Here is a 25,951-nt window from a genome sequence, read left to right as displayed (position 1 = left end):
AATTAGGAAGCTTTTATTGCCAAAACATGGGATTAATTCAAACAAATATATCCATGAACTAGTGGTAAGGTCATATACTGTAAGCAGGAGGAACATGGAAGGGGCTTGTACCAGAAATTTATCTTTATTGGCCAACAGCAGCCCTCACACCTTCCACATCTGTGGGATGCCAGATGCCATAGGGATGTTAGGGGAATGGTGCAGGAGGGCATCACCCTGTGGCCTCGGACTCTATCCAGGGCAACTGGCCTTCATTATCCTACCCACACCCAGCAGTGCTAGCCTACCTCAGCCCTTTCCTAGACTCAGCTGTTCTCTTGACTGGCACAGAAAATTCTTTACATCTCAGCCTGTTTTTCTGTTCTCCTTCTTACCTCTTTTTTTTTTTTTTTTTTTTTTTTTTTTGTCTTCTTACCTTTTTACTGCCACTGTGCTTTTTTGCTAATGGGCCTGGAGCAGCCACACAAGCTGAGATCTTTCGCAATATTTCTATGGATCTGGTCCAATGAGGCAGGCAAACGACATGCTATGATCTGCCTGGCAGCCAGGTTCGGGCCATTTTTGAGCAGTTGGTAGGACAGCATGCCCTGTTTGCTCTTCAAACCAGGGGCAGATTCTCCCTCATAGTCCAGCTCAGATGTCTGTTTCATTGCACGTGGCTTGGTACTCAGAGACAAGGCTCCAGTAACAACAGCTGCTTCCCACCTTAAGCACTGTGCTCCTCCTGCAGTACTGCAGGAGGGATAGGCTCCTGTACCACAGTGTTGACTAGAACTGGAGAGGAGTGGGGAGGTATCCCAGTCAAAGGGCAACAGAATCAACAGTCAAAATTAAAGTTTCGTTTAATATTTACATTTAAAAGGATTAACTTTCACCAGGTTTGTTTATCTTTTGTCAAGGACATGTTTGCTCTTATTTCTTTTTCATTTTTACAGTACTGTTTTGCTCCAAGACTGAACAGCCAAGACCTTCTTTTTATGCCAGACACATTCACCCTGTTTAACCTACAACACAACTCTCATCCAGATTTCACAGTCCAAACTAACCATGAAGGCATATGTCTGGCCATTGGGATTGCAAAAAGTCATGGGTTCCAATCAGAAAGGAGATAAGAGACTGGTGAATGGGAAGGACAGAACTGGGAACTCTGCTCCTTTGCCTCTTCCTCTTTGAGGTGGTTGGACAAAAGAGACAGCCAGAGGAATTCTGGCTTTTCAAACAGCCCAGGGTATGGTTTCACAAAGCAAATGCACCTGTAGATGTTACTGGAGTACGCAGAGATGTCTGCAAGAAGTAACCACACCATTCACAAGCCTACTCTATGCACTCTGTCATGCATACCACTTCAAGCGAGAGGGAAAAAAAACAACCCTCTAATAAGCCATTTATATGTGCTTTTAAGCATTTTTTTTCCTGACTTCTGCATGCCAACTCTTCATTTTCAAAAAAAAGACAAATTGCTCAAAAGAAAGGAGTGTGACAAGCAATTACTCTCCTGCTATTTACAGCCTTCCTCATACAATGGTAAAAAGGAGCAAAAATAGTACATGTTCCTCTTTTTATATGACTCTCTGTAATTTGTGGAGGAAGTTCAATAGACCCATCAAGCTGATACTAATAAAGGAAAGATCTACAGTTCTGTCTGTAGTCAAATATTCCCCAGCTAACAGTTGTAGACTGGTGTGCTGGTATTATTTGCTGTTTTTTTTCCCATCTTAGGCTATGCTTCTTTCATCATTATTTCAAGATCTAAAGCACCTACCTGCAGAGTATCATCTTAAAGAAATGGCTCTAATTAGCTTCTTCCCTGTCACCCAGCACCCAATAACTGACAATATGAAGTTCATAGCAAATCATAGAATTGTTTGAGTTTGAAGGGACTTTAAAGGTCATCTAATCCAACTCCCCTCAATGAACAGGAACACCTACAAGCTACATCAGGTTTCTCAGAGCCCCATCCAGCTTGAGCTTGGATGTCTCCAGGAATGGAGCATCCATCACCTCTCTGGGCAACCTGTTCCAGTGCCACGCTACTTTACAATAAGTAGTAAAAAACTTCTTCCTTATATTGAATCTAAATCTTCTCTCTTTTAGTTTGAAACCATTTCCCCTTGTCCTATCACAATAGACCCTGCTAAAGTATCTGTCCTCTTCTTTCTTATAGCTCCCCTTTACATACTGAAAGGTTGCTATTAGATCTTCTCAGAGCCTTCAGTCATCAGTATAAAGCAGTAGTCAGTAGTGTAGAGAAGTCTTAAACAGAGGACTGAGGGAATCTTTTAGATTGAATGAGGGAAAGCAGAATACAGATATCCAGGTAAGTCTCTTGTCCTCTCTGTTGATGAAGAATGCTAACTGGCAAGAATGGATAAGGATTTCAACCTGACACTTCAGAACTTTTTGAGGGTTCCAAGGGATCCAAAGGACTTTTAGCTACACTTGACAGTTACTTAAGGCAGTGTGAGAACATAAAATGTGCTAACTATTCTGCTAGTTGTGGACAAGCTTTCAGCCTCACCGCTTTCTATGGTCAAAATAAAAGAGGATTAAAATTCCTTTGAAACACATTCAGAGGGGAAAATCACAGATGAAGAGGATTACATTAATTTAGTTTACCAGCACATAAGTTCCCTAAGCTAGTTTCCTGTGGCTGTGATGTTATGTGCTTGTGATGGAGCTTCGGGAAAACACGGAGTGCTGTGCACTTCCTTGTGTATCAGCAAAGGGTTGTACATGGTGAGTAGCACCCACCAGTTGCCTTTGGGCTCTGCAGGAACACTGGAGATGTCCAGAGCAAGAGTGATCCATGACCTATAGTCTTGTCTGTGTTGCTAAAAGGGACAGTATAACAACCACAGTCTGAACGAGAAGGACTTCCAGGTCTTCTTGGATGACTTTACTAAAGTGACACTGAGTTCTTCAGATATTTTAAAAGAACAAACTCAACTTCTGAAGGAAAAAATATGTCCCTTGTTTTGTTTAAGCAAAACAAACAAAACCTTGGCATGTTTCATTGGTAGGTCCTACAGTACAATCTGCATTACAGAGTTTATAGATTTTAGAGTCAAGCAAAAAGGGGTTATACTGAAGTCACTGACATATAGCATTCAATGAACAACATTTAACATCAAGTGACCTTTGAACAGCTCTGCTTCTAGATCAAATTGCTGCAAGAAAGAAAAATGAGCCTTCAGAGAAAATTACTAGAGACCTCCATGTCTCATGAGAGCAGTCAATGGGAATAAGACCCCAAGATAGCCCCATGCTCACCCAGTGCTGCAGATCACTCTACTTGCACTGTGGTTTTATACATAATATTTAAAATCACTATGTGGACTCACATTCCTTAAGCAAGATGTTGGAGCCTGGAACTAAAACTGTCTGCCTCTCTGACTTGGGCACAGGTCATCATTTCATATCTCTAGCAGATATCTGACTGCCTGCTATTCTTTTGCTCCCTGGGTATTACATCCTTCATGATGCTCTGGCAGTCAAAGGTGAAAGATTCACCTTTCTTCAGTTCTGTTTGCTTTTGTTCTGAACATGGAGCATGCCTCTGCTTCATTATTCTTACTAATAAAGAATCCTTGGATGTAGAGTAAAATGGAACTTTTTCTCAGCAATGGTACGTGGCTGTACCAAACACTGTGCAGACCAAGAAAAACAAGGTATACACTCCCCAGGAAGAACAGGCACAGACGCAGATCAGAGATGAAATGCATAACCCAAATGCATTTCAGACTTGTAATTGCTGTGATTGTGAATTTAGAGCAATGGTGCAACAGCCATACCTATAAATAAATTGAAGCCTCAGCAGCTGTGTACTTTATTTATGTGCTACAGGAAGTGTTCTGAATGCAGCTTAGAGATGGTTTGTCCTTAGCAAGGGTTATGCTGAACTACTGACAAGCTTGCACTCTAAAAACTTGAGCATGTATGTGCTACTGGATTAGAATTTGGTCTCCCAACTTGGCTGGCAGTAGGTAAAGAGGTTATAAGCACCAGACTGAAAACATGAACATGTAGCATCTGTTGGTCCGTTTAAAATGGCAATCTGTTTTTGCACTGATGTGGAATATACAGCACTTCATGCTGAATGTCCAAGGGGAAATAAATTGTGTTTACATATGTTAGCAGTGATAGGACAAGCGGGAATGGTTTTAAGCTCAAGGAGGGAAGGTTTAGATTGGATGTCAGGGGGAAATTATTTACAGGGAGAGTGGTGAGGTACTTGAACAGGCTGTCCAGAGAGGCTGTGGGTTCTCCATCCCTGGAAGTGTCAAAACCAGGTTGGATAGGGCCTTGGGCAGCCTGGTCTAGTACCAGATTGGGAAGTTAGTGGCCCTGCCTGTGGCAGGGGGATTGGAACTTGATCCTTGGGGTCCGTTCCAATCCAAGCCATTCTATGTTTCTATGATTCTATATGAAGACATACACAAGCTGTATTTTCCCTTACAGTGTATCAAGCCATGCTAACTCATGTAACCCACAACATTTCCAAGTAGGTACAAATGACTTTTGTCCTGCTTTGTATAAAACTATCACAGTTTACTGGCAGCTTGGGCACTGGAATGGGCTGCCCAGAGAGGTGATGGAGTCACCAATCCTGGAGGCATTGGAGGAACATTTAGACATTGTGTTGAATGGCATGGTTTAGTGAGAACTATTGGTGATAGGTAGACGATTGGGCTGGATGACCTTGTAGATCTTCTCCAATCTTGGTGACCCTATGATTCTATGATTCTATGAATCCCAAAGCTACTCATTATTTTTGCAGTATTCCTTCAGCCCATATTTTCCATCTTACTCAAAGAGTTAGCTTTCTGCTAACTGTCTGCTACAGTTACAGACAGCTTTTCACTCAGGTAAGCCTATTTAGGAGCAGTGACTGACCTCCAACAGCTATCAACTCTTTTTCTTTCCTTTTCTTCTGCTTATGCATCATGCTGTTGCTGGTTCTGCAGCACTAGAATAGTGAAGTCCATGAAAGAAACAGTCACCCAGTTTATGAGACAAATTGGGCAGGTCTACAGGAGGATTAAAGGGGCTGGGCAGCTCAGGACTCAGACTACAGGCATGGTATGCACTCCAGGTATACTTCACCTCAAAGCTCCATCCAGACAAGTCCATGTGATGATCTCTCTATATTGATCTCCACTAAAGAAAAAACTGAGTAATTTAAATGACACTGCAGGACAATTAAGCATTGACCAATGGCTAGTTTGGCTCTGTGCAAATTTGAAGAAGCTTTTGAAGAGCCTACCCAGGTGGACCTGCATGCTAGAAAAACAGGCATTTCCACACATCTATTTGTATTCAGGTACCAGAATGAAGTGTCTGGGAATAAAGCCTTAGACTCAGCATTTTACAATCTTAAACAGCAAGATGCAGAACAAAGTACACAGCTGTAATAGCTGACACAGGACCTTCAGTAAATATATAGGTAAGCTAAGAAAAGATTATCATTTAACTCTACAGAATCCTTCTAATGATCATAGTAGGTATGGGGAAGATTTTCATTGTCACCAGTGATCCATAATCTGTGGAGATTCCCTTAAAAATTTAGCCCTGCAAAGGCACTGTGAAATTCATGTTCTCTGTTATTGCTTTTTATGCTATTAAAAACACTTGCTTCATGTTGTGGATTTCCTGTATACCTCTTACTGTAAGGAGGGGACAAAAATAAATGAACAACTTTCACCATTTTGCTAACAAAGAAACTGAGCTTTAAAAAACATTGATCTCGTGGCAAGTTCAAAGCATTTTTCAGCAATACAAGAGGCTAAGGCACCAGGGTTGGCGCAAGAGTTATGAAGTTAGTTTTTTGTGTAAAATGAGATGGGGTTTATTTTTGCAATTACTTGTCTAGACTGATGGATTGGTATGGAAGCATGAATACATACTGAAGTTGAAGAACAGAAGCTTGTTTTAGAGGAAACTAACAAAGTAGCACTGATCAATGCCCAGCCACCTTTGGAGCTGAAACACTTCAGAGTGAAAGCTTGCTCAGATGAGAAGGTGTGAGGTGAATTCAGAAATCACAAATGCCCCAGAGCAAGCATCATCTACTTAGATGTTTCAGTTTTTTAGACATCGGGCTATGTCCAAGGAGCATCCTGGGATGTAACCTGGATATGACCAAAAACTGGGATTTTTTACCTGAAACTTAACCCAACACGTCTGTCATCTAAGTCACTTGCTAACAGAATAATTGTGTTTCATGTAGTGTATAAGGTAAGAATGATTTTCTTATTTTTGTATTTCAGAGCAGTAATATTTCCTTCCCACTTAATGACCCAGTGTTAGGAACAAGGTAATTGGAGAATGATCATTAAAACTCTAAACATAAACACATTCCCTATACAGAATCAAAATGTACAGCAGACTAACAAACATGCACTCAGCAAGCACATCTGAACTCACACTATTTTTAAAGCAATTCTTTGAGAACTCAGACTCATGCATGAATCTCTCTGAGCACATTTTTTAATCAGCAAAGTACTATTCCTGGCTCTGCAGAGTGGAAAAATGGTGCATCATTAGCAAATAGCAAAATCAGTGGAAAATCTCTCGTTGATCCCAGCAGCACCCTAATGTGCCAGAGTTCAGCCACAGCAACTCACTGGCAGATGCCTGGAGTAAAACCTGTTCACAGAGAATCACAGGCATACAGAGTCTATTTTCCTTTTAGAATAGTGGCCCTGCTAATAGTCCTTGACTCTAGTTCAGTCACAGAATCACAGAATGGCCAGGGTTGGAAGGGACCTCAAGGATCATGAATCTCCAACCCCCCTGCCACACACAGGGCCACCAACCTCCACGTTTAATGCTAAACCAGGCTGCCCAGGGCCCCATCCAACCTGGCCTTGAACACCTCCAAGGATGGGGCATCCACAACCTCTCTGGGCAGCCTGTTCCAGTACCTCACCACTCTCTGGGTAAAGAATTTCCCCCTGATGTCCAACCTAAATCTCCCCTCCCTCAACTTAAAACCATTTCCCCTTGTCCTAGAATGTTCAGGCAAACTTAGTCAAGAAGTAAATCTTAGGTCTTTTCCTCTTAAGTACTAATGGAAAGTAACCCCAGAAAAGTGGGGCAGGAAAAAGTGCCATACTGAAATCTCTATACTATAGACTCCTTTTTTTTTTTTAAGAAAAAATGCTTGGGAAATTTATCCAGATTACCATCAGCCCCTTTCCAAACGAGTATCAAACGAGTAGCTTACAGTACTTGATGCTCAAAGTCAGCAGTACCATCCTGTCTGAACATTATGCCATGTAGAAACAGTTGGCTTACTAAATAAAATCAAACAGAAGAGAACGGAGCAGAGAGGAAAGAGATTATCTGTGCAAAATAAACATAACTGTACGAGACTATGCAGAAGAGAGAGAAAGGTATACTGCAAAGCAGTTGGAAAAAGCCTTGACACAAACAAAAGTATTAGTGGGACATGTTTGTTCTTGACCTGAACGCTGTAAAGCTTCCAAGCAGGGAACGCGCTTTCTCTAAAAATAGGCATTAATTCTAATTCTTCAGAGATGAGCTTCAATTGATTTGGAATTCAGATAAGCTTTAGAGTATTTACATATTTGAGGATTATCTAATTTTTTTCCACAGCTGGGGGTGTCTCATGCCTCTTGGTTTCCATAGGATCATGGTTACTGTGTACACTAGGGACTCTGCCTTTCTCTCCTTCAGCTTTCTAATCACTCTGCGCGTTTCTTCCTGACTCTGGGTTCTGAGCGCCCTTCAGTCCCAAATAGCCTCTTTCTGTTTCCATGTTAGCTACATAACCCTACTTTTTCTTCCACACTAGGATTTCTAAATATCTTTCTTTCGAGGTGTCTTCAGTGATTGCATTTACTCTCTCCCTGCAGTAGGGCTTTTATGCTACTGCCCCATGCCTAAGGTTCTGTGTTGCACCCCTTTTCTTGTGGCACATACCCTGCTAGCGGAGGCTCTGGGTATTGCCCACCAATCTCTTGCTCTTCCCTACTGCTTCAGAAGTCTGTTTGCTCTTAGCCCTGCTTGCTCCTCAATGTTCAGCTTCTTTTCATTTCCCTTATAAGCTGAAAAATATTCTGCTTATAAACTTCAGACTCCCATTACAGAGAGAGGATGTAGATACGATAGACAACAGTCAGTCATCACTTTCAGATGTCCAGCACTTACTCATCTCCTTTTTCCTTCTTACCCCTTACAGTCAAGTGTTTTGATTCTTGCTCAAGGTAGTAAGATTTCATTCACTGAGGTGGGTAAATTGTATAAAATGTTAGAGCTCAGTTGGATGCAAGTGTCAAAATCTCTCCCAGTAGAAACACACATGAACCTGGATGACAGCAATTTTGCAGCCATGTCCTTTAAGAACTACCCCTCCCTTCTCCTTTTAAATCCAGCCAAGTAGGAGCCTCTATCTGTTGGGGGTTTTTTTTTGTGTCTTCATTTCTTGTCACTCCAAGCAGATGCATTTTTCTTTCAGCTAATATTTCAATATATATATTCCAGAAATTCCCATGCATTTTACCAAAACTATTTCACTTGCAGTATTTGTGTCAATACTGCAAGAGAAGGAGGAAGGTCTATCATTCGTTTCACTAGTCTATATTAATTTTAAATTAGGTTCAAGTGGGGTTTTAATAGAATTTTGTGTAAGTTCTAGATGTTCAGTGACCTTCCAGATTGGAGGAATATTAAAGGTGTTTACCTTTTCAAAGAGAATCACAAACACAAGAGTTTATTTTCCTTTCAGAATGGTGGCCCTGCTAATAGTCAAAAATCCCTGTTTAAATTATGGATGGGATGGGAAGAGTAAAAAACAAAACAAAAACAAAAACAAAAACAAAAACAAAAACAAAACCAACCTGTAATGGAAGGAGGAGAAAAAAAATAAAGTAAAAATAATGTTTGGAATTTTCTATGCTTATTTCATCTGCTTCAAAAACCAGCTACCAAAAGGTCGTTTTATAAGAGGAAACTAAAATAGGTTATACAGACAGATGAAATATACTGTCCTTTTAGACCTAGTTTTTCAGAAACTCTTACCTTGCAGTAAAACCTAGTAAAAATGATTATTTTTTTTAAAGTCATTCTCCCACAAGAACGAATTCTAGGTTCAATTAGGCTCATTAGCTCCTTGACATTTTTCCCTTGCAGAAAAGCAGATAGCAAATGAGAGGAAGGTCTTTTTTAATTAAAACACAGATCATTTATTGTCCTGATGTACAAAATTTTACTGCTTCAGAGAAATACTTGCAAACCACAGAGAGCAAAGTAAGCAAATAAAGCAATGATGCACTGATCTAAGAGCAGTATTTACCTCTCCAGTGCCTGAAGAGAACTCAGAAGCACTAGGCTGCAGCATGATTTGTTATTGCTGGTCACCTTGCACTAACTTCTATGCGTGGAAATTGATCATAGAATGCTATCTACGTATCAGCTTGCTTTGCTGTAAGTCCAAAGGGCACTTTGATTTCAGTTTGGAAGATTACTGTAATATGGATTTTTTTTCCAAAAAACAACTTTGCTTAGAGAGAACAGACTACTGCCATCTGAAAGCATGAACACCTCTGGAAAACACTGACCGTAAACTCACTCGCTCTTCATCATAATCCGACCAAAGTTAGAAGGCAAAAATGTTTTTTGTTAGAACATTTTGAAATGAGAATTAGGCTTATCACCTCCAAAGAGCAGAAATATAAAGTCAGAGTTCTTTAGGACATGGGAAGAAGGAAATGCCAAAAGAAAATTTTTTTCTCATTCAACGAGCACAGGCAATACAGACAAGCCTTATATAATGTAGCTAAAAAACCCAGCTATCCCATGCATATTCTTCCAACAGCAATCTCCTTTCCAATTTACACTGGGGCCAAATTCACCCCTGAAACTACTCTTATCAAAACGTACATTGTAGAGCATAACAGTATCTCTGCCAGGATGATAAGAGTTTGACCATTAGATTTTAATTTAAGCTACTGATCTCTGCCATTTGGCTTTGCTTATTCTGGTGTGCCATGAGGAAAGAGAGGACTCCTCTCACTTTTCTTAAACCTCTATCTTCCCAGAAGGACAGGTCATTCTAGGTCTCTCTCCAGTGACAAAGAGGAAGCTTCAGCATCTGCCTGAAAATTAGGTATGATGAATCCTTGGGGACATCTAGAGTAAGTTGCAAAAAGAAACAATGCTCCTTTTAAACAAGCGGGATCAGACATGGGAATCTGTCTCCATGCTTAGACCATTAATGCTGCCTGAGCTAGGCAGCAACCGAACTCCATCACTCATATTGACTCCACATCCATATTTGGGAGCTAGTCTTTGGAAAGCATTAAAAGAAAGAGAGAAGAAGCACAAAACACATACAGAGAGAACACTGGGGCACTATCATGCACAATCTGAGGGCAAGAGAACGTCTCCCAGAACTGGCTGGACTTCTAGGCAAGGAAAGGTTGCTTACATTATTTTGTGGAGGGCTTTTTACAAGTTTAATCTCCCCAGGCAAGGGTCATGTTTGTGTCCGTTACTTATTCTCTTTACTCTAGTGATCCTGCAGTTCTTCCATTGACTGCAATGGCAGCATTATTCATGGACTGTCTCTAGGATTGGACTGTTTACTAAGCAAATAATCAGAATCAGCAGATTTGTAGTCATATGGGCACCCAATAAGCAGCCTGTTTTCTTGTAGGGTTGGGTATAAAATCCCAAATCTCATCAGCTCCTAGCTGTTGGCACCACGACTCACTAAAAGCAAGCAGAATGGCCTTTCACTCTACTCTTCTTGTTTTCTTAGCTGGGCTGGTATTTCTCTCTGAAGCTGCACCACTGGTGAGTCTTTTTTTTTTTTTTTTTTAATTCAAACTCAATCATTACAAAAGTTATAACCCCTATTTTCTAGATGACTATCATCTTCCTCAACCATGAAATTATGCAACCATTAGACAGTCCTGAAGTGTTGTTTTACTACCACTTTTTTACACAGCTTTTATTTCACCATTTACCTATCTATTTTAGGATACTACAAAAGGGTCTGGTATATAGAAGACATGAACTTTCATTTTTCTTTTTCTGTCAGCTTGTGACTCTCATCCTATATCTTCAGAACAGAGACAGCTTCTTCACCAAACAAGTGCTTCTCTAAAGAAATTTACATATTTTTAAAGCATGACTAAGAATGTACTATAGTATAGCAAAGTTTAAGGAAACAACATCCTTTCACCCTTAATGATACTGTAGGTATTTGCTGTTGGCTGCCTAGGCTAACATATTCTGCCTGCACTTATATTAACTTACTACTTTACTATTTGCAATCTCATTAAAAAAGTATCTCTTCTATAACATTTTTTCCAGGATTATATGCAACTCTAAATAGTTCTAAAATAGTGTGCATATGTATGTGCGTAAAATAAAGTGATCTGTATAAACATTGAAGATACTCTTCCGTATGGGGGACAAAACAGAATCTTGGGGACTGGCTTTGCACACCATCTGGCAAAGAAATTCCTTCTAAGTCAGCATTAATTCTGCAATAAGAATCCGTCTACTCTTTGAAAGTAGGTTTTTGCAGGGCTAGTGAGCAGCTCCTTTACAACCTCTCCTGCTTTCCCCCAGGTCTCCCATGGCTCTGTTGATTCCAAATGCCCTCTCATGGTGAAAGTGCTGGATGCAGTCAGAGGAAGTCCTGCAGCTAATGTAGCTGTTAAAGTCTTTAAAAAGGCTGCAGATGGAACCTGGCAGGACTTTGCTACTGGGTAAGTTATTCATGTGGTCTTACTGAGATATTTTTTCAAAGGGCCTTGAATAAACAGAAGAGAAATAAAGGGAACAGAGCTCTGATAATGTTTTTTTGCTGAAGTTTTCTGTCACCATTAACAGCACATGAATTCTGGTCTAAAACTCATCAGATTCAAGTGGAACTTACCTGTCACTGAAATACATACAAGTTGCAAAAAAAACGGTCAAGATTCTTGTCATACCTCTGTAGGGGTGTAGGTTTAATAAACACATTTTACTCATTGCTTCAATGCTATCTTTCCTTCCTATAAAAATAAAAGAAACAGAGTGACACAGTTTTCTAAAATTCAAATGCCTGAACACCCCATCAATTTAAGTTTCAATCTAAGAATTCACTAAATCAGGTTTTTAATTAAGAGAAGTTTCTAGCAGCAGCAGGTTGTTTGAATACAGAATGACAAGCACAAGCATGGACAGCAGCCACTAGAGAATCCAGCTTTTCTAGTAGGATTTTAAAGCTTGATTTACATAAAAGCTGCAGAAGGAAATAGAAAAGACTGCAAAGAGAGATACGCCTTTCTCCATTTGAAGGGTTTATTTTATAAAATTCAAAACAAAACTAGAAAACTTTCCCCTTTGAAAAGGAACAGAAAAGTTAAGAGGAGAAATGAACAACTTCATTCCCAAATATGGGAATATTTCCTATGAGAGTGGTGAGGTTCTGGAACAGGCTGCCCAGAGAGGTTGTGGATACTCTGTCCCTGGAGGTGTTGAAAGTCAGGTTGGATGGGGCTCCGGGCAGCCTGGTCTAGTATTACATGTGGTGGCCCTGCCTGTGGTGGGGGGGTTGGAGATTCATGATCCTTGAGGTCCCTTCCAACCCAAGTCATTCTGTGATTCTATAATTCTATGAAATACTGAATGGTAATAAGGGAATAAATGGCCCTCGGAATAGTCTTATATACTTCAAGGAGAAAAACAGAGAAACTGCTATGGTTTTGTTCTTAACAAGAATTTGTGCTGCTGTTAGGAAATTGAGATTATTTTGCACGCTTCATCAATTGGTCTTGAATATGCAATCTACAATAGAATCTACACTGTAATAAGATAAACGCAACATCAGTGTTAAGAATAGTCACATTGTGAATGTAACAGTTCAGTTTGCAAGGCTGCTCTTAAGAAGCTCAAGGAGACAAGTCGTGTGGTAGTTCTTAGCCTTTGTTCTTTTGTCACTTTGGGTCACAGAGAAAATCTGAGAAAAATCAAAGTATGTATTTAAAATAATTAAATAAATAAATGAGGAGATTATTTGCAGGCAAGAAAGAAGCATTATTTTTTTTTGCCAGGGAAAGCAGTAAAGGAAGATTAAACCACCATTTTTATTGCAGGTAAAGATTGCGACCTCTCCTTTGACTTCCTTCTTAACCAAGGCTGCTTTCAGTGACACCGCTGACTTTAGCTGAAAGCACTTATTTGAAATAGTTTTTTAAGCTCACTTTCAATGTTTTTATTTTGGAAAAGCAGAGTTTATCTGTAATAAATATGTTGAAAATCCAAATGCAATCAAGGAACACAGTCTGTAACTGAAGCTGTCAGGTTAATATTATGAAGTTCCATATGCATCTGCTAGGTACTGTAAGAAAACTGAAAAAGAAAAGGAAAACTGTAAAAGTTTTCCCTTTTGTACAGATGTCCATAGAAATATTTTGTTAGGTTTGGTTGTTTTTGTTTATCTGTCGTTGCTCAGTTTTTTCTAACAAGTTTTAGGAAATTAAGCAAACACACCTCACCACTCATGAATGTGGATAATTACTATTTTAAAAGTTTGGAAGAAGTTACCATAACAACAGCTGATTTTATTAAGAGGGTTATTTCAAAATTAGTCTGGCCAAAATATGCACAAAAAGCTTAAGTCCAGCAGAGACATTCTCTGAGGAAGGCCAGAGGGCACAGAGACGTGGAAGGCATGTGATCTGTGTTCTATATGAGCTCTTCCCATGACTAGCTTTGACTGACTTGCTCCTCACGTGTTTTAGGAAATCTGTGCCTTACAATGAAGTTCAAGAGTTTCATTTGTCAAATATTTCTCATGTGACCTAAGTTGTGGATCATCAAAGAAAAAGAAAGTTACAGCGTATTTGAAATAAATACAGATGCTCAGACAGAAATGCAAGTGCTGCTCAGAAGGAATGAGTTGAACCATTTTGCTACCAGAACTGATGGCAGGGAGCCCTCTGCCTTGTGCTAATCCCATCCAGGATCTGAATCATATACTGTCCTTTTGGATGTCACTGCAACAACAGCTCTAAGCATTTTGTTGGTGAGACCACTAGCAAGGAATAGCTACCCCATATTAGCCTTTTTTTTCTTTTTTTTTCTTTTTTTTTTTAATTGCCATGAACTCTTGGCAGTGAAGAGGAATCTCATTTTCAGTTTTAAAATTCAGTGTCTGAAATGTATTACCTGAACAAAGATTTTTCGGTCAGATACCATGTTTGTTTTTAACTGGTTTATGTCTTAACAATCCAGCTTCTAAGCAGATATACCTGAATTGCTAATTTGCACTTTAAACACTTCTACAGAATTTCAGCCATTCTGTTTCACAAGTTCAAGGACACATGAACACTCACCAATGAATTATTCAGCATTTTGCCTATTGCCTTTTCTTAAATCAGGATAGGTTAAGGCTGGAAGTACTAATTAAACTAAAAGAAAATTTCTCACAAACTGCCTGGAGCCATGTTTCAACCAGGGCTTGGCTTAGTACAAGTTTGGTCTTCCTGGGATACAGCTGATTTCAGCTAGACTAGACTTATGCTGTAATGCTTTGGTCAGTCTTCAAAGTGTTAGAGTTAAAATGACTTCTTAATTCTTAATTTATCATAACTTTTTTTATGCACTATCAATAACTGAAGACAGCTGAGGTGGAGAAGGTGGGGAAAGAAAAGCTGTGACAGCACAATGGTTTCTTTCTCTGATAAGAAGCTGTAGGTCACTGTGTTATCCCCTCTCTCTTCTTCTTCTGTCTCTTCTGTCCCATTTATAGAAAGTTATTCCTTTCTGTAGATTGGGTAGGTTGTTCTTCATGTCAGGGTTTTAACGTTTCCTTCAAATACATCAAGTGATTATGAAATGTGATATTATATAAACATTTTAGGTAAAAAAGTAAAATAAGTTAAAAAGATTGAGGGAAGAATATCAAAGTAGAGGCATAAAAGTGGTTTAGTAGCTCAGTAGCTAAATATTTCTGCAGCTGTCATACAAAGCCTGGTCTTTTTCAGACTGTGCTGTGCAAAACCAGCTATATTTCCTTTTTGTTTCTGGATGTTATCCACTCAGTATTTTGTTACAAACTGAATAAACAGCCTCTCGGAGCTGGGAATTCCTATTTCTGATTTACACGGCACCCAGTGGAAGCAGTCCCTGCTCTTTGACCACTGCACTGTAATACAAATTACCAAAATCTTGTGATGCTAAATTGCTGTTCCAAGACATTACCATTCAGGGTCATATAAAAATCTGTCAGGGTTTAGATGTAAAATCCATAGTCTCAGTGTTAATATCTAGTGAATAAAATCATTTTCCACTAAAATCTTTTTTCTCTAATTATAATTTGATGTTTGGCATCTTGCCTTTCATCATGACAGTCCTTTTCGTAAGCCACTGACATTTGTCTCCAGAGAGCACTTAGTACAAGTTAAACGTGAGATTAAGGCAGAGGCCTTAAATGCAATCCTGCCATAGCAGTAAAGATGACCAAACAGCAAAGAAAGATGACCAACCGTGATATACATGAACAAGTTGGTAGCTGAGACAGATTCTGTAATATGGAAGTATAGGCTACACAGGAAGGAATTATTTCACATGATTAAAAATCATTCAATGTCAAATTTGGTTGTGCAGCACCTGTGGTATTTAACACTCAACACTGACTGTTTCTGCCTAGCATTTAAAGGACAATACAAAATATTTATGTAGGTATTTTATCATTGCAGGAAAACCACAGAGTATGGCGAGATCCATGAGCTCACAACAGAAGAACAGTTTGTAGAAGGAGTATACAGAGTTGAGTTTGACACCAGTTCATACTGGAAGGGACTTGGCCTTTCCCCATTCCATGAATATGCTGATGTAAGTATTTGAGAACACACCTAATAACCCACGTACCATGTAGTGGTATCAGCTGGACGCAGAAAATACAGCGCTTTCACACCAAAAGAGCAGTAAAACAGATCACTGTCATGTTATATATGTAGCGTTCTGGAACAGCTACAGAATTTCTTTGTAAAACATGCTAAATTGCAATTTTAAGATCTGTGGAAGGCTAAAACAAATGACTGAGACCCAGATCTATAGAAGCCTGAGGAGCAAGTTGAGTGATTTAGGTCAAACAGACAATCCTGAAAATATTCCTGAATCATTTGAATGTCTGAAAATACAGATGGGGCCTAAGACCTTCACCTCCAAAGGTGCTTAAAGGCACGTGGTTGAGATTGTTCCAGATACGTTGTTGAGGATGCCTTCTTTTGATGTACTACTGCAGCTGAAGGGAGGTTATGACGAGGCAGGTGTTGGCCTCTCAACTCACATAACTAACAACAGGACTAGAGGGAATGGCTTCAAGTCATGCCAGGGGAGATTCAGGTTAGATATTAGAAAACATTTTGTCTCTAAAAGAATGGTCGAGCACTGTGGAATGGACTGCCCAGGGGGATGGTTGAGCCACTGTCCCTGGAGGTGTTCAAGAAATGTTTAGATGTAGTACTAAGGAATATGGTTTAGTCGGGAAATATTAGTGGTAGGTGGATGGTTGGAGTGGATGATCCAGGAGGTCTTTTCCAACCTTGGTGATTCTTTAGTTCTATGATTCCATAAGTCATTCCACTGTCCTGGGAAGTGGACAAAGTTTAACAAATGATTAAAAGGTAGCCCACAGTCCTCACATTCCATCCATTTGGAGACTGACAAGATGGATACAGGAGGGAACTCTAGTTCTCACATGTAAGAAATACACCATGGATCCAAAAGTAGTTCGAGTATTAGACTAAAGAAAGCCAAAGAATGCAGGAGCTTAATCCAATTGACGGCACTTTCCTGGGAGCTGTGTATTCCAACTTCCAGGAAGTATTTGGAATTCATATCCTTCATATTCTTTTAGGACAAGGGTCTTTATGTTCTTGCATGTCTAGCAACTCATTTCTTGCATTAAAAACTGACCCATCACCATTACCTGCCTTGTTTAAATACAGACATTGTATTTGAATTAGTGTATTTCACCTCTGTTTTTCTTACTGGTTGGTTTAGTTACCACCCTCTCATCCCCCTACTCCACATTACAAACTAGAAATGTGCATACCTGATTCAGGTGGTAGGTGTCTTTACTAAGCTTTCAAGGACATGAGCCCAAGTCCCACTGATTTCTCAGTCTTCAGTGTTACAAAGTAACGGTGAGCATTTGCAAGGGTGAAACCTCTGAACAGAACTGGCAAAGCAGTTTGCAGCAATTCGAGTATGCTTCCTAATATTAAATGTTAAGCTAGATTTGAATACACACTGTTCCTCTTGATTACAAGTTTTCTCTTTTCCAGGTGGTGTTCACTGCTAATGATTCTGGCCACCGCCACTATACCATCGCTGCTCTCCTCAGTCCTTTCTCTTACTCAACAACTGCTGTTGTCAGTGATCCCCAGGAATAAAAACGTACTGTCAATACATATATTCCCTCCTCTGCTAGGACTATTATAGGTTTTTAGGAGGAAGGTTTTTCCTATTGCTAATGCATATCCTTTTGCTACATTAGTTGGTTGTTGGTTTTTTTTTTTTTTGGTTTTTTTTTTTTCATTTTGTAACCTGGCAAAAATTCAGACAAGTCAATAAAATGTAACTTCTTTAAAACAGTTTTGATTCTATTGGTCAAGTTTTATTATGTCCTAAAGTGTTATGATTTGCATTCAAGTACAAATGAAATCTAGAAACAGTGCGTGGCACAGGGAAGTAAATTAACACTTGATTTGGTTCTGTTAACTTCCCCCACTGTCCTAAAAAAAATCTCAACAAATGCATTGGTTCAAAATAAGACAGAGTTCTACTATCTTAAAAAAATATATAAATCAGACAAGTATACTCAAAACGTGAAAGTCATTCGTGTTATTTGGTTTACACACAGAAGATAGGATCCCTCTATCAACTAGGTCACGGAGTAAATAGGAGAAATTCTGAATAACTAGCAGCAACACAAACAATATAGAAAGTCTTTTAAGATATACAAATGCAGAGAACTGAGCTAAGATCTGTATAGCTCTTCTTAAAATTTCAAGGCAAACTTTGCTGATTTGATGGGGAAGGATTGCTGCTCACTGAATCTAGGAAGCTCTGGTGTAATTTCAGTTTCCGTTGTTGTAAAAGCTCTGCTGTTAAATACAGTTGGCTACCTCTAGTAAGCTGAATATCTGTTCATAAAAAAAACCAAATTCCTAAAATGCAAGCATCACCTTAATACTATTTTCAAATTTTTAGAAGGACAAGGTAAATTGCGGAGTGATTGCGATTCAAATAATATTGATAAATGGACCCAAACATTTGAAGGCTCTAACAGTAATTTCTGTAGAAAGATAGCTGATTGTATTTATGATATCCAGAAGCAGAGAATTGTTGTTTAATGGGATTACAGAAATAACACAGAACATTACTGAACTCAGCCATTCCGGAACTATCAGCACTAATCTGCCACTGACCTTGGAGCTAATCTCTACATAGGAACCTGCTGAGATGACTCTATACCAAGAGAATTCACAAGGTTACAAAAGCCTTTAACATTCTGCTATTTGATTACTTTTCTCCCTGATTTCTGGACTCTACCACATTTACGCAACTCTAGCAGACAGTGCAAACAGTTTCAAAACAGCACCCATCTTAAAGCATGAATGTCATTTCATGGAATTCTGCAATTCCTAAAGCTTGAAAACCAGTAGGTTTGATTTGCACTGGACTGTGGCCAGCCTTCTGAACAAAATGTAAATACATTCCTACCATAGACATTAAAAAAAGAAGTTAATGTCCTAGCTGGGCATGTAGTCATTCATATGTATAAAGACAATCTCATTTCTGAAAATAGTATTTACCTAAAATGAAAAAGAGACTTCTGATGAGGGCTGACTTGCAGTTATACATATAAACTTCTGAAGTTGTATGAAATGTAAGGAACTACTAAAGGAACAGAAATTAAAGGAACAGAATTTAAAATGCTGTTTAGCTGTGCTCCAGAAATGGGTATGTAAGTATGTAATTGTTGTGCTAGAAACCAAATGTGGTGTTTTTTCTCCATGGGAATACATAAGAAAACGAGCAGGTCACATGTTACTTATTTACCACACAGAGAAATTGCTTAATAGGTAAACATGGATAAGTTGGTTATGCCATACTGTTACCACAGAGGAATACTCAATTAAATGGACATTTTGAATTAACAAGATCTTTCTATTTTTCTTAGCTTTACGAGACTTCAGCAGTACTATTGTAACTAATGTTCAACGAGAAGAGAAACAAAACAGAATAGACATTGCTTCCAAGAAAACAGATTGCTGCAGTTAAGCTAGGCAATATTCACTATTCCCACAGGCATTAATAAAGTGGATGTATTTTCACAGACAAGGTTCATGTTTGTATGGGTTACTTATTTTCTCATTATTTACTAAGTAAATAGTAAGAATCAGCATGATCAAAGTCAGTTGCATTTTTTTTAATTGATAAACAGTCTTAGTTTAGAGGCCTTGATATAAAAATCACAGATCTCATCAGTTTCTACTTGCTGCCATTGAGAATTCCTAGTGATAGCCACAATGGCTTTTCGCTCTGTATTTCTTGTTTTCTTAGCTGGCCTGGCATTTTTCTCTGAAGCTACACCGCAGGTAAGTGTCTTAGGATTGAAGTTGAAGTCCTTCATACTGATGTAGTTCCAGCCTCTTATTTTTATTTATTTATTTATTTTTTTAAATCTCTCTCTTATATACTACAATTAGCATAAGAGAAAAAATAGTATATTCCATTTTATTGCAATTACTTCAATTTTTTTTTGTATTACTGACTATAGTTCTCTCTTACTGCACTTTTTCTGGTCCTTCTTTCTCCTCAACAGAGAGCTTTCTGATTAGAGAAGTAGCACTTGCTATCAGACTCAGCAACTACATGAAAAAAACATGTTAGAAAAGAAAGGGAAAAGAATACCTTAGTCACTATGCAAAGGCCTTGGGCTTCTCAAAAAGAAACTATAGCCCTTATAACGAACAAGGTCATGAGGGATTTCCTCCCTCATTAGTTTTAGTTGCATTGGCTGAGGAGAATCCACACTGGAGTAATGTATTTTCTTGTTCTTTCTCTTACTGCTGCCATGCAAGAAAGAAGGGATGTCAACACTCATTGACGCAAACCAACTCTCTCTATCATATGGATGGTGGTATAGATACATTCTGATACACGTCTGACACAGTGGGAATCCTAATCTGTGGGATATTCAGTGCAGCATAGAATGACAGAGGGGACGTATGAGAGGGCTCAATTTTTACCATCTACATCATGATTCATTTTCCAATGATTAAATGGAGATCAATGATCTCTATTCTAAGTGGACCTCTGATTAGCACCTTCTACATAGCTTTATTTTCTCACTTTTCACTTACAGAATTAGGTAATGGAAAGATAAAGCCTTGATTCAACTTTCCTTTTGAGAATGTAAAAACACCATAAACAACATGCCTTGTGATGTGATGGGAGGGAAATTATCACCATCCCATAGTTGAAAATAAAAAAGTTCCTCTTCTACTCCATGCATAACTGCCAGGGGACAAAAAATCTGATCCTTTTTGGCATTAGGGAAGACAGTATGTGCTAGTTATCAAGTTCACAGCTGAATTAAGATAATTCTTCAGTAAGATGACTAAATCAGAAGCCAACAAATTCAGAAAGTTCTGCTCAAACTGCAAAACATAGAGGGCAAATACTCCAAAACGTAGAGGAAAAGTTGCCTGATTTTTGAACATTTTTGCTACTTTTGATGATTTAATTATTTAGTGTCTGGGTCACAATTTGGTTAAAAATTATGCTGTGAATGATGCGTATGTGAGCCATCCCCAAGGGAAAACAAAAAGGCATTTTCACACACAACCGCTGTGTCTATATATTGCACACAACTCCTTGACTCTCTACACCTGCTGATATCCTCCTCCTTGGTTCCACTGTTTCCAGCCTCAAGTAACATTCAGGCTGTATTTCTGAGTACACAGTGATCTTGTAGAGAAGACTATAAAGCTAAAGAACAAGACTCCTTGTTGCTTTATTATGTCCCACTTCTTACCTTTCTTACAACATAAACAATTCTCTCTCCCTACCTGAAGGGCTCTTCTGATTCCAAGCATCCTCTTGTTGTAAGAATTCTGGATTCAGTCCGAGGAAGTCCAGCTCCAAATGTTCCAGTGAAGTTATATAAAGCAGCTGCAGATGGATCTTGGGAACTGTTAAATTCAAAGTAAGTCATACCGAAGTATGAAGTGAGAGAAGGGAAAGGCAATGGGAAAGACAAGAGTTTCTAACAAACTTTTAATCAGAGAGAAGACACACTATTGAATGAATTACATTTTATTTGCTGCAGGTTGTCTTTTAACAGTACAGTTTCAACTACCAAAACAGTTTTATAATGTAATTTTATTACAAAGCCTCATATTTCCTTTTAATACCCACCAATGAAGTGCTGCATTATTACCAGAGGAGTCAAACAGACTCTTTTTGTTTGAGACTAAGACTGTGATTGAGAATTCTACCTTTATTTGTTATTTCTGGTCTTTTCAGATGGGCTTTCATTTGCTACAACAGTACAGCATTAGAAATAAAACATGCAATTTTTTTAAACATATACCACATAATAATTGATAGCCTCCTTTATTTCAAGGAAAAGTAACCAGCCAACATGAGAAAATCCAAGATATTTGCAAAGTCCCACCTGAGACTTTCTTCCCAGGACTCTGTTAATGGTACATTCTACCTATCAAAAGGTGACACAGGGCTCATGTGTGCAAAAGCCAACATACTGCAGGAAGTATACCAGGCACTGATGCATTTGTAGACAGCTCACAAGAAATTGTACGTATGTGACTCTGGTATAATAGAGCAGTGGGCTGGAAGAAGCAACATGGCTCTCATATGTGCCCTTAACAAACATAGCTACAGTGAAGGTCATGCATATTTGCACAAGTAGGGGAAAAAACTTTATCTATTCACGTTGTCCTTGTTAAATAATTTGCCTTTCACAAATAAAGTAGGTTCAAACATATTCTGTCACTGGAAATGTATGTAATTTTCCATTAAGAAGATGTTCATCTTAGTTACTTTCAAGTCTGAGCTCAGCAGCGTAATTTAAAGATACAGAGCTGAGCAGCTGGATGTTAATCAGAGCCTTAAAACACGTTTTATGTTGAAACAAAGGTGTACGGAAAGCTGCAGTAATACTAAGTCAATTTCTCCAGTCCTGATTGTTTATAAATAATGGAATGTTAGGAAGGGATTCAAAAATAACTATTCTCAACTAAATACATGTTGGGTTTTACCTGAGAAAGCTTATTAAACACTTATCTAGAAGTAATCAAGCTATGACAAGGACAAAAAAAAAAAATCTGCCAACTGACTAAGGAGCATCTCTCAAGAAGCAAATGACTTCATATCTATAAGCTACACAGAAATACAAAACCTAAGTAATAGTGGACCATGGCACAAATAACATTCTATTCTTTTTTCTGCATGGAATGAAAAAAAGATTTGGCAGCTGGAACATGATACAGTGGTCTGTGACTACTCAAAGCAGGCACTTACCAGAACTTATTTGTGGATAACCTACTCAGTGAAAAACATAGTTTCATAAAACTTATTTCACAGAAATAGATTTCAACCAAGAGGTATGTTTGAGAGACAGCATTCAATATTGTTTCTGGCATCCCAGTTTGGCTGGTGTTCCAAGGTGTACAGTTTCAAGCCAGCTCTATACTCCAGGGTAACACCGATAGCACCTTTAATTCAAATATCATCTGTTGTATGAGGATAGAAAACAGCCGATCAGCAAAAGCAACAAAGAATTCTGAAATACACACTGTTGGCTGACCTACAGTCATTTCCAATAGTAGATTTCAAGTTTAAAGTTGGTGACTCATTAATACTTATATTGATAAAACAACTCAACATATTTAAATAAGAGAAACAACTATGGAAAAATCAAGAGTTGACCCTACTCGCTAAGTGCATCACAGAGCTTTTGCATTGCTTACAGCAATGTTTCCCTGTGACTTCATTTAATTAACTCCAACACACTGCCAAGAGCCCATGAACAATTATACCAACATTTGGCTCATCCCTAGGCCACGCAGTCGTGACACGGCAGGCAGCCACGCACTGTTTTGATTGTGGAAGCAATAAACATCACGATAAGATCTGTAAGACATCCATAATACAGATGGACAGAAGTCATTACAGATCAGAGGAAGTACTCACAACATTACTTAAGCTACGCAACATCACTAAAGTGCAATTGCTAAAAAGCTGAATTTTTATTGGGTTTTGATTGAAATATTAAAGTGCGTTCTTCTGCCATCACACAGACAAACCAATGAAAACGGAGTGCTTCAAGAGCTTACAACTAAAGAACAATTTGTAACAGGGATATATAAGATTGAGCTTGATACAGCCTCTTACTGGAAGAAACTGGGTTTGAATCCCTTCCATCAGCATGCTGATGTAAGTACTTATTTTATTCTGTATGTCAGTTGCAAAGAATAAAGATGCATTATACATCTAGGATTCAATTAGTAATTACACATGTTGAACCTTTTGCTTTAAAATGTTTTAGCATTAACATTTAAAATTTGCAGTCTCAAAACATTCTGGTAACATGTTCATGACAAAACGTAGTTACCAGCTCCCCCACTACTCTCAGTGAGCTCTTAGATGCATTACTTACAAAGAGGTTTTCCATTCTTTTGCTTCTGCTGAAGCCTATGACTCTTCCTGACAGATAAACTAGCTAGGTAGAAGTTGTCCAAACCAGGTATCAACCAATTCCAGTGTTTGGGACTCCTGGGAGACTGTCCTCTTCCCCTTGATAGTATCAGCTCCTTCACATGTTGCTACACTGCAATAACCACAGCAGATCTGTACTATCTGTTTGCTGGTCTATGACAGATCAGTAAGCACCAATAGCTGTATGGTTTGCAATTGCTTTGCAAATTGCTTTGGTTTGCAAACATCCACTCCACAACTCTTTGGAGAAAAGGTAGCAGCCACCCAGATCAAGCTTTGTTTTGGCTTCCCTAAAATAAGTAGATGACAGTGAATGTTAATACTGGGCAATCTTTCTTTCTGCGATAACAGAAATGAAAGAGATGTAAGATTTATAACATGCAAGTTATGATTAGATATCATAACGTTAATTTCCAGTCTGGAATATAGACATAAATTTAATAGAGAGTGAAAGAGCTTCCTTTCTTAAGAATAAGCCTTCGTAGGGATCGCATTTTCTTCAGTTCACTTTCAAATACGTATGAATTTTTATTATCAATTTTCACAAGCATTTTTTTCAGTTAATGATGAAAGGAACAAAAGCATCACAGTGTTAATGAACTGTTCTAAATGTTTACATTCTCTAACTCCTATCTTCTCCCAGCACAAAATAGTCAACTAGTCTAAAAGGAGGAATTGAAGAAAAGGAGATGAGCAGGTGAAGGAGATGTTAAAAGGGCTGTTGTAAATAACTCTCCTACACAAGGTCGAGGCCAAAGGACTAATGCAGTCCTGAAACTACCAGAAACTTAAGAAGTATTGCTTTGCTTCATATTTTTGACTGAATATATTTGTTGTAATACTGTTTAATTTTGTTTCTCAATATTTAGGACTTTGTAAGAACAAAACTGTTCAGATACTTGAAAATCTACTTTAAATTTAAAAAAATATACTATACAAAATATACTTTAAACTTCAAGAAAGCAATTGAAAAAAGACAGAGGTAAAGTGTTCAACCTAGCTCTTAAAGGAAAAAAAAAAATCTTGTCATTTACCAGTATCAACAAAGAAAACTCAATTTAGATCATAAATGTTTAACAATTATAAAGAATATTCTTTAAGTTACATTTCTGCTTTTAACAAAAGTTTCTCAAACAGTGGAAACGTGTGACGAATACTGACCACATTACAAGAAGAGAAGATATTTCCAAAGTCTTGCGGAAGCTCAGAGTAGACAGACAACCACAATGGTTTCACCTACATGTAGGCTTGTGTCTAGAGATCACTTCTCATTTGTCCTGCATTTATTGCTTCTTTTTCTAGGTGGTATTCACAGCTAACGATGTTGGTTATCGACATTACTTCATCGCCACTGTCCTCAGTCCCTTTTCTTACTCAACTACAGCAGTAGTCAGTGAGCCGGTGGAATAGAAACTCGACATTAAGCATAAGGCTTTAAATGTGTAAATTAAAGTTTCCATAAACTCTACAAATAGTTTCTGACTTCGGTAACGGTTTTAGAATTTACATAGCACTTCCCAGAGTAAATCACTAACAGCAAATGTCAAGTTGTTTATTCCTTTTGTTAACTTTAGGAAGATGTATTGACTTTGCTTTCAATCACTCTTGTGAATAAAAGCATTCAGAGAAACACATTAAGTTTATAAAAAAAATGTACTGACCAAAGTCTTCTGTGAAGTTAATAAGCTACATTCCTCGGAAAGAAAGTGAACAAAATAAACCTGAAAGGTAAGTGAGCACATGGGAAATGTAAACCACTATTTGCCATCATCTATATCTTATTATTAAAGCCCACAGTGGATGAAATCACATGGGGCCACACACATAGAAGTAGCTTTTGAGTGACAACAGGGTAAATAAGAGTACGCAAAGATTCTACACAAACTCAAAAAGCCTCCTTTCCCACTCCTAAATATAGCTGATAACACTTTCAAGAGAATCCATATCTACTATTGCAGAAAATTAAAATCATTAAACACACTTGAAGTTATTTGTGGATTCTCAAAAGATCCATAGAGTTCTGCAAATACCTTTGGCTTCAGTTTAAGTACTCCAAAAAATTACATACTTCTAGTATTCAGACATTAATAATAACTCTAAGATAAAAGGAAAAAGTACAAAGGACAACTGCTTGTTCCTGAGAAAATCAGCCAAGAGATAGGATTCATTCATG

General features: G+C 38.3%; 2 protein-coding genes across 2 annotated transcripts; both read left to right on the top strand.

The window, feature by feature from the left end:
• Positions 1-10,686: 10,686 nt before the first annotated feature.
• LOC125690666 (transthyretin) lies at positions 10,687-17,601 on the top strand. Its single transcript, XM_048939309.1, has 4 exons — positions 10,687-10,818; positions 11,602-11,741; positions 15,720-15,855; positions 17,313-17,601. Exons 1-4 carry the CDS (start codon positions 10,750-10,752, stop codon positions 17,418-17,420), a joined length of 453 nt encoding a protein of 150 aa, XP_048795266.1. The 5' UTR covers positions 10,687-10,749; the 3' UTR covers positions 17,421-17,601.
• A 1,885-nt stretch (positions 17,602-19,486) lies between these two features.
• On the top strand, positions 19,487-25,412 carry LOC125690667 (transthyretin-like). The gene is made up of 4 exons (XM_048939310.1): positions 19,487-19,631; positions 21,114-21,244; positions 23,361-23,496; positions 25,081-25,412. Exons 1-4 carry the CDS (start codon positions 19,563-19,565, stop codon positions 25,186-25,188), a joined length of 444 nt encoding a protein of 147 aa, XP_048795267.1. The 5' UTR covers positions 19,487-19,562; the 3' UTR covers positions 25,189-25,412.
• The last annotated feature ends 539 nt before the right edge of the window (positions 25,413-25,951 follow it).

This window comes from Lagopus muta, chromosome 3 (genome assembly GCF_023343835.1).
Source record: "Lagopus muta isolate bLagMut1 chromosome 3, bLagMut1 primary, whole genome shotgun sequence".
Lineage (NCBI taxonomy): Eukaryota > Metazoa > Chordata > Aves > Galliformes > Phasianidae > Lagopus > Lagopus muta.
Note: the sequence above shows the minus strand (reverse complement) of the source record. Positions and strands in the feature narration are given on the sequence as shown.

Excerpts from the sequence above, each read along its gene's own strand:
- LOC125690667 (XM_048939310.1), top strand. The coding sequence starts at position 19,563 with ATGGCTTTTCGCTCTGTATTTCTTGTTTTCTTAGCTGGCCTGGCATTT. Across the intron at positions 19,632-21,113 it reads TCTCTGAAGCTACACCGCAG|GGCTCTTCTGATTCCAAGCA; the intron begins GTAAGTGTCTTA and ends CCCTACCTGAAG. Across the intron at positions 21,245-23,360 it reads TGGGAACTGTTAAATTCAAA|ACAAACCAATGAAAACGGAG; the intron begins GTAAGTCATACC and ends GCCATCACACAG.
- LOC125690666 (XM_048939309.1), top strand. The coding sequence starts at position 10,750 with ATGGCCTTTCACTCTACTCTTCTTGTTTTCTTAGCTGGGCTGGTATTT. Across the intron at positions 10,819-11,601 it reads TCTCTGAAGCTGCACCACTG|GTCTCCCATGGCTCTGTTGA; the intron begins GTGAGTCTTTTT and ends GCTTTCCCCCAG. Across the intron at positions 15,856-17,312 it reads CATTCCATGAATATGCTGAT|GTGGTGTTCACTGCTAATGA; the intron begins GTAAGTATTTGA and ends TCTCTTTTCCAG.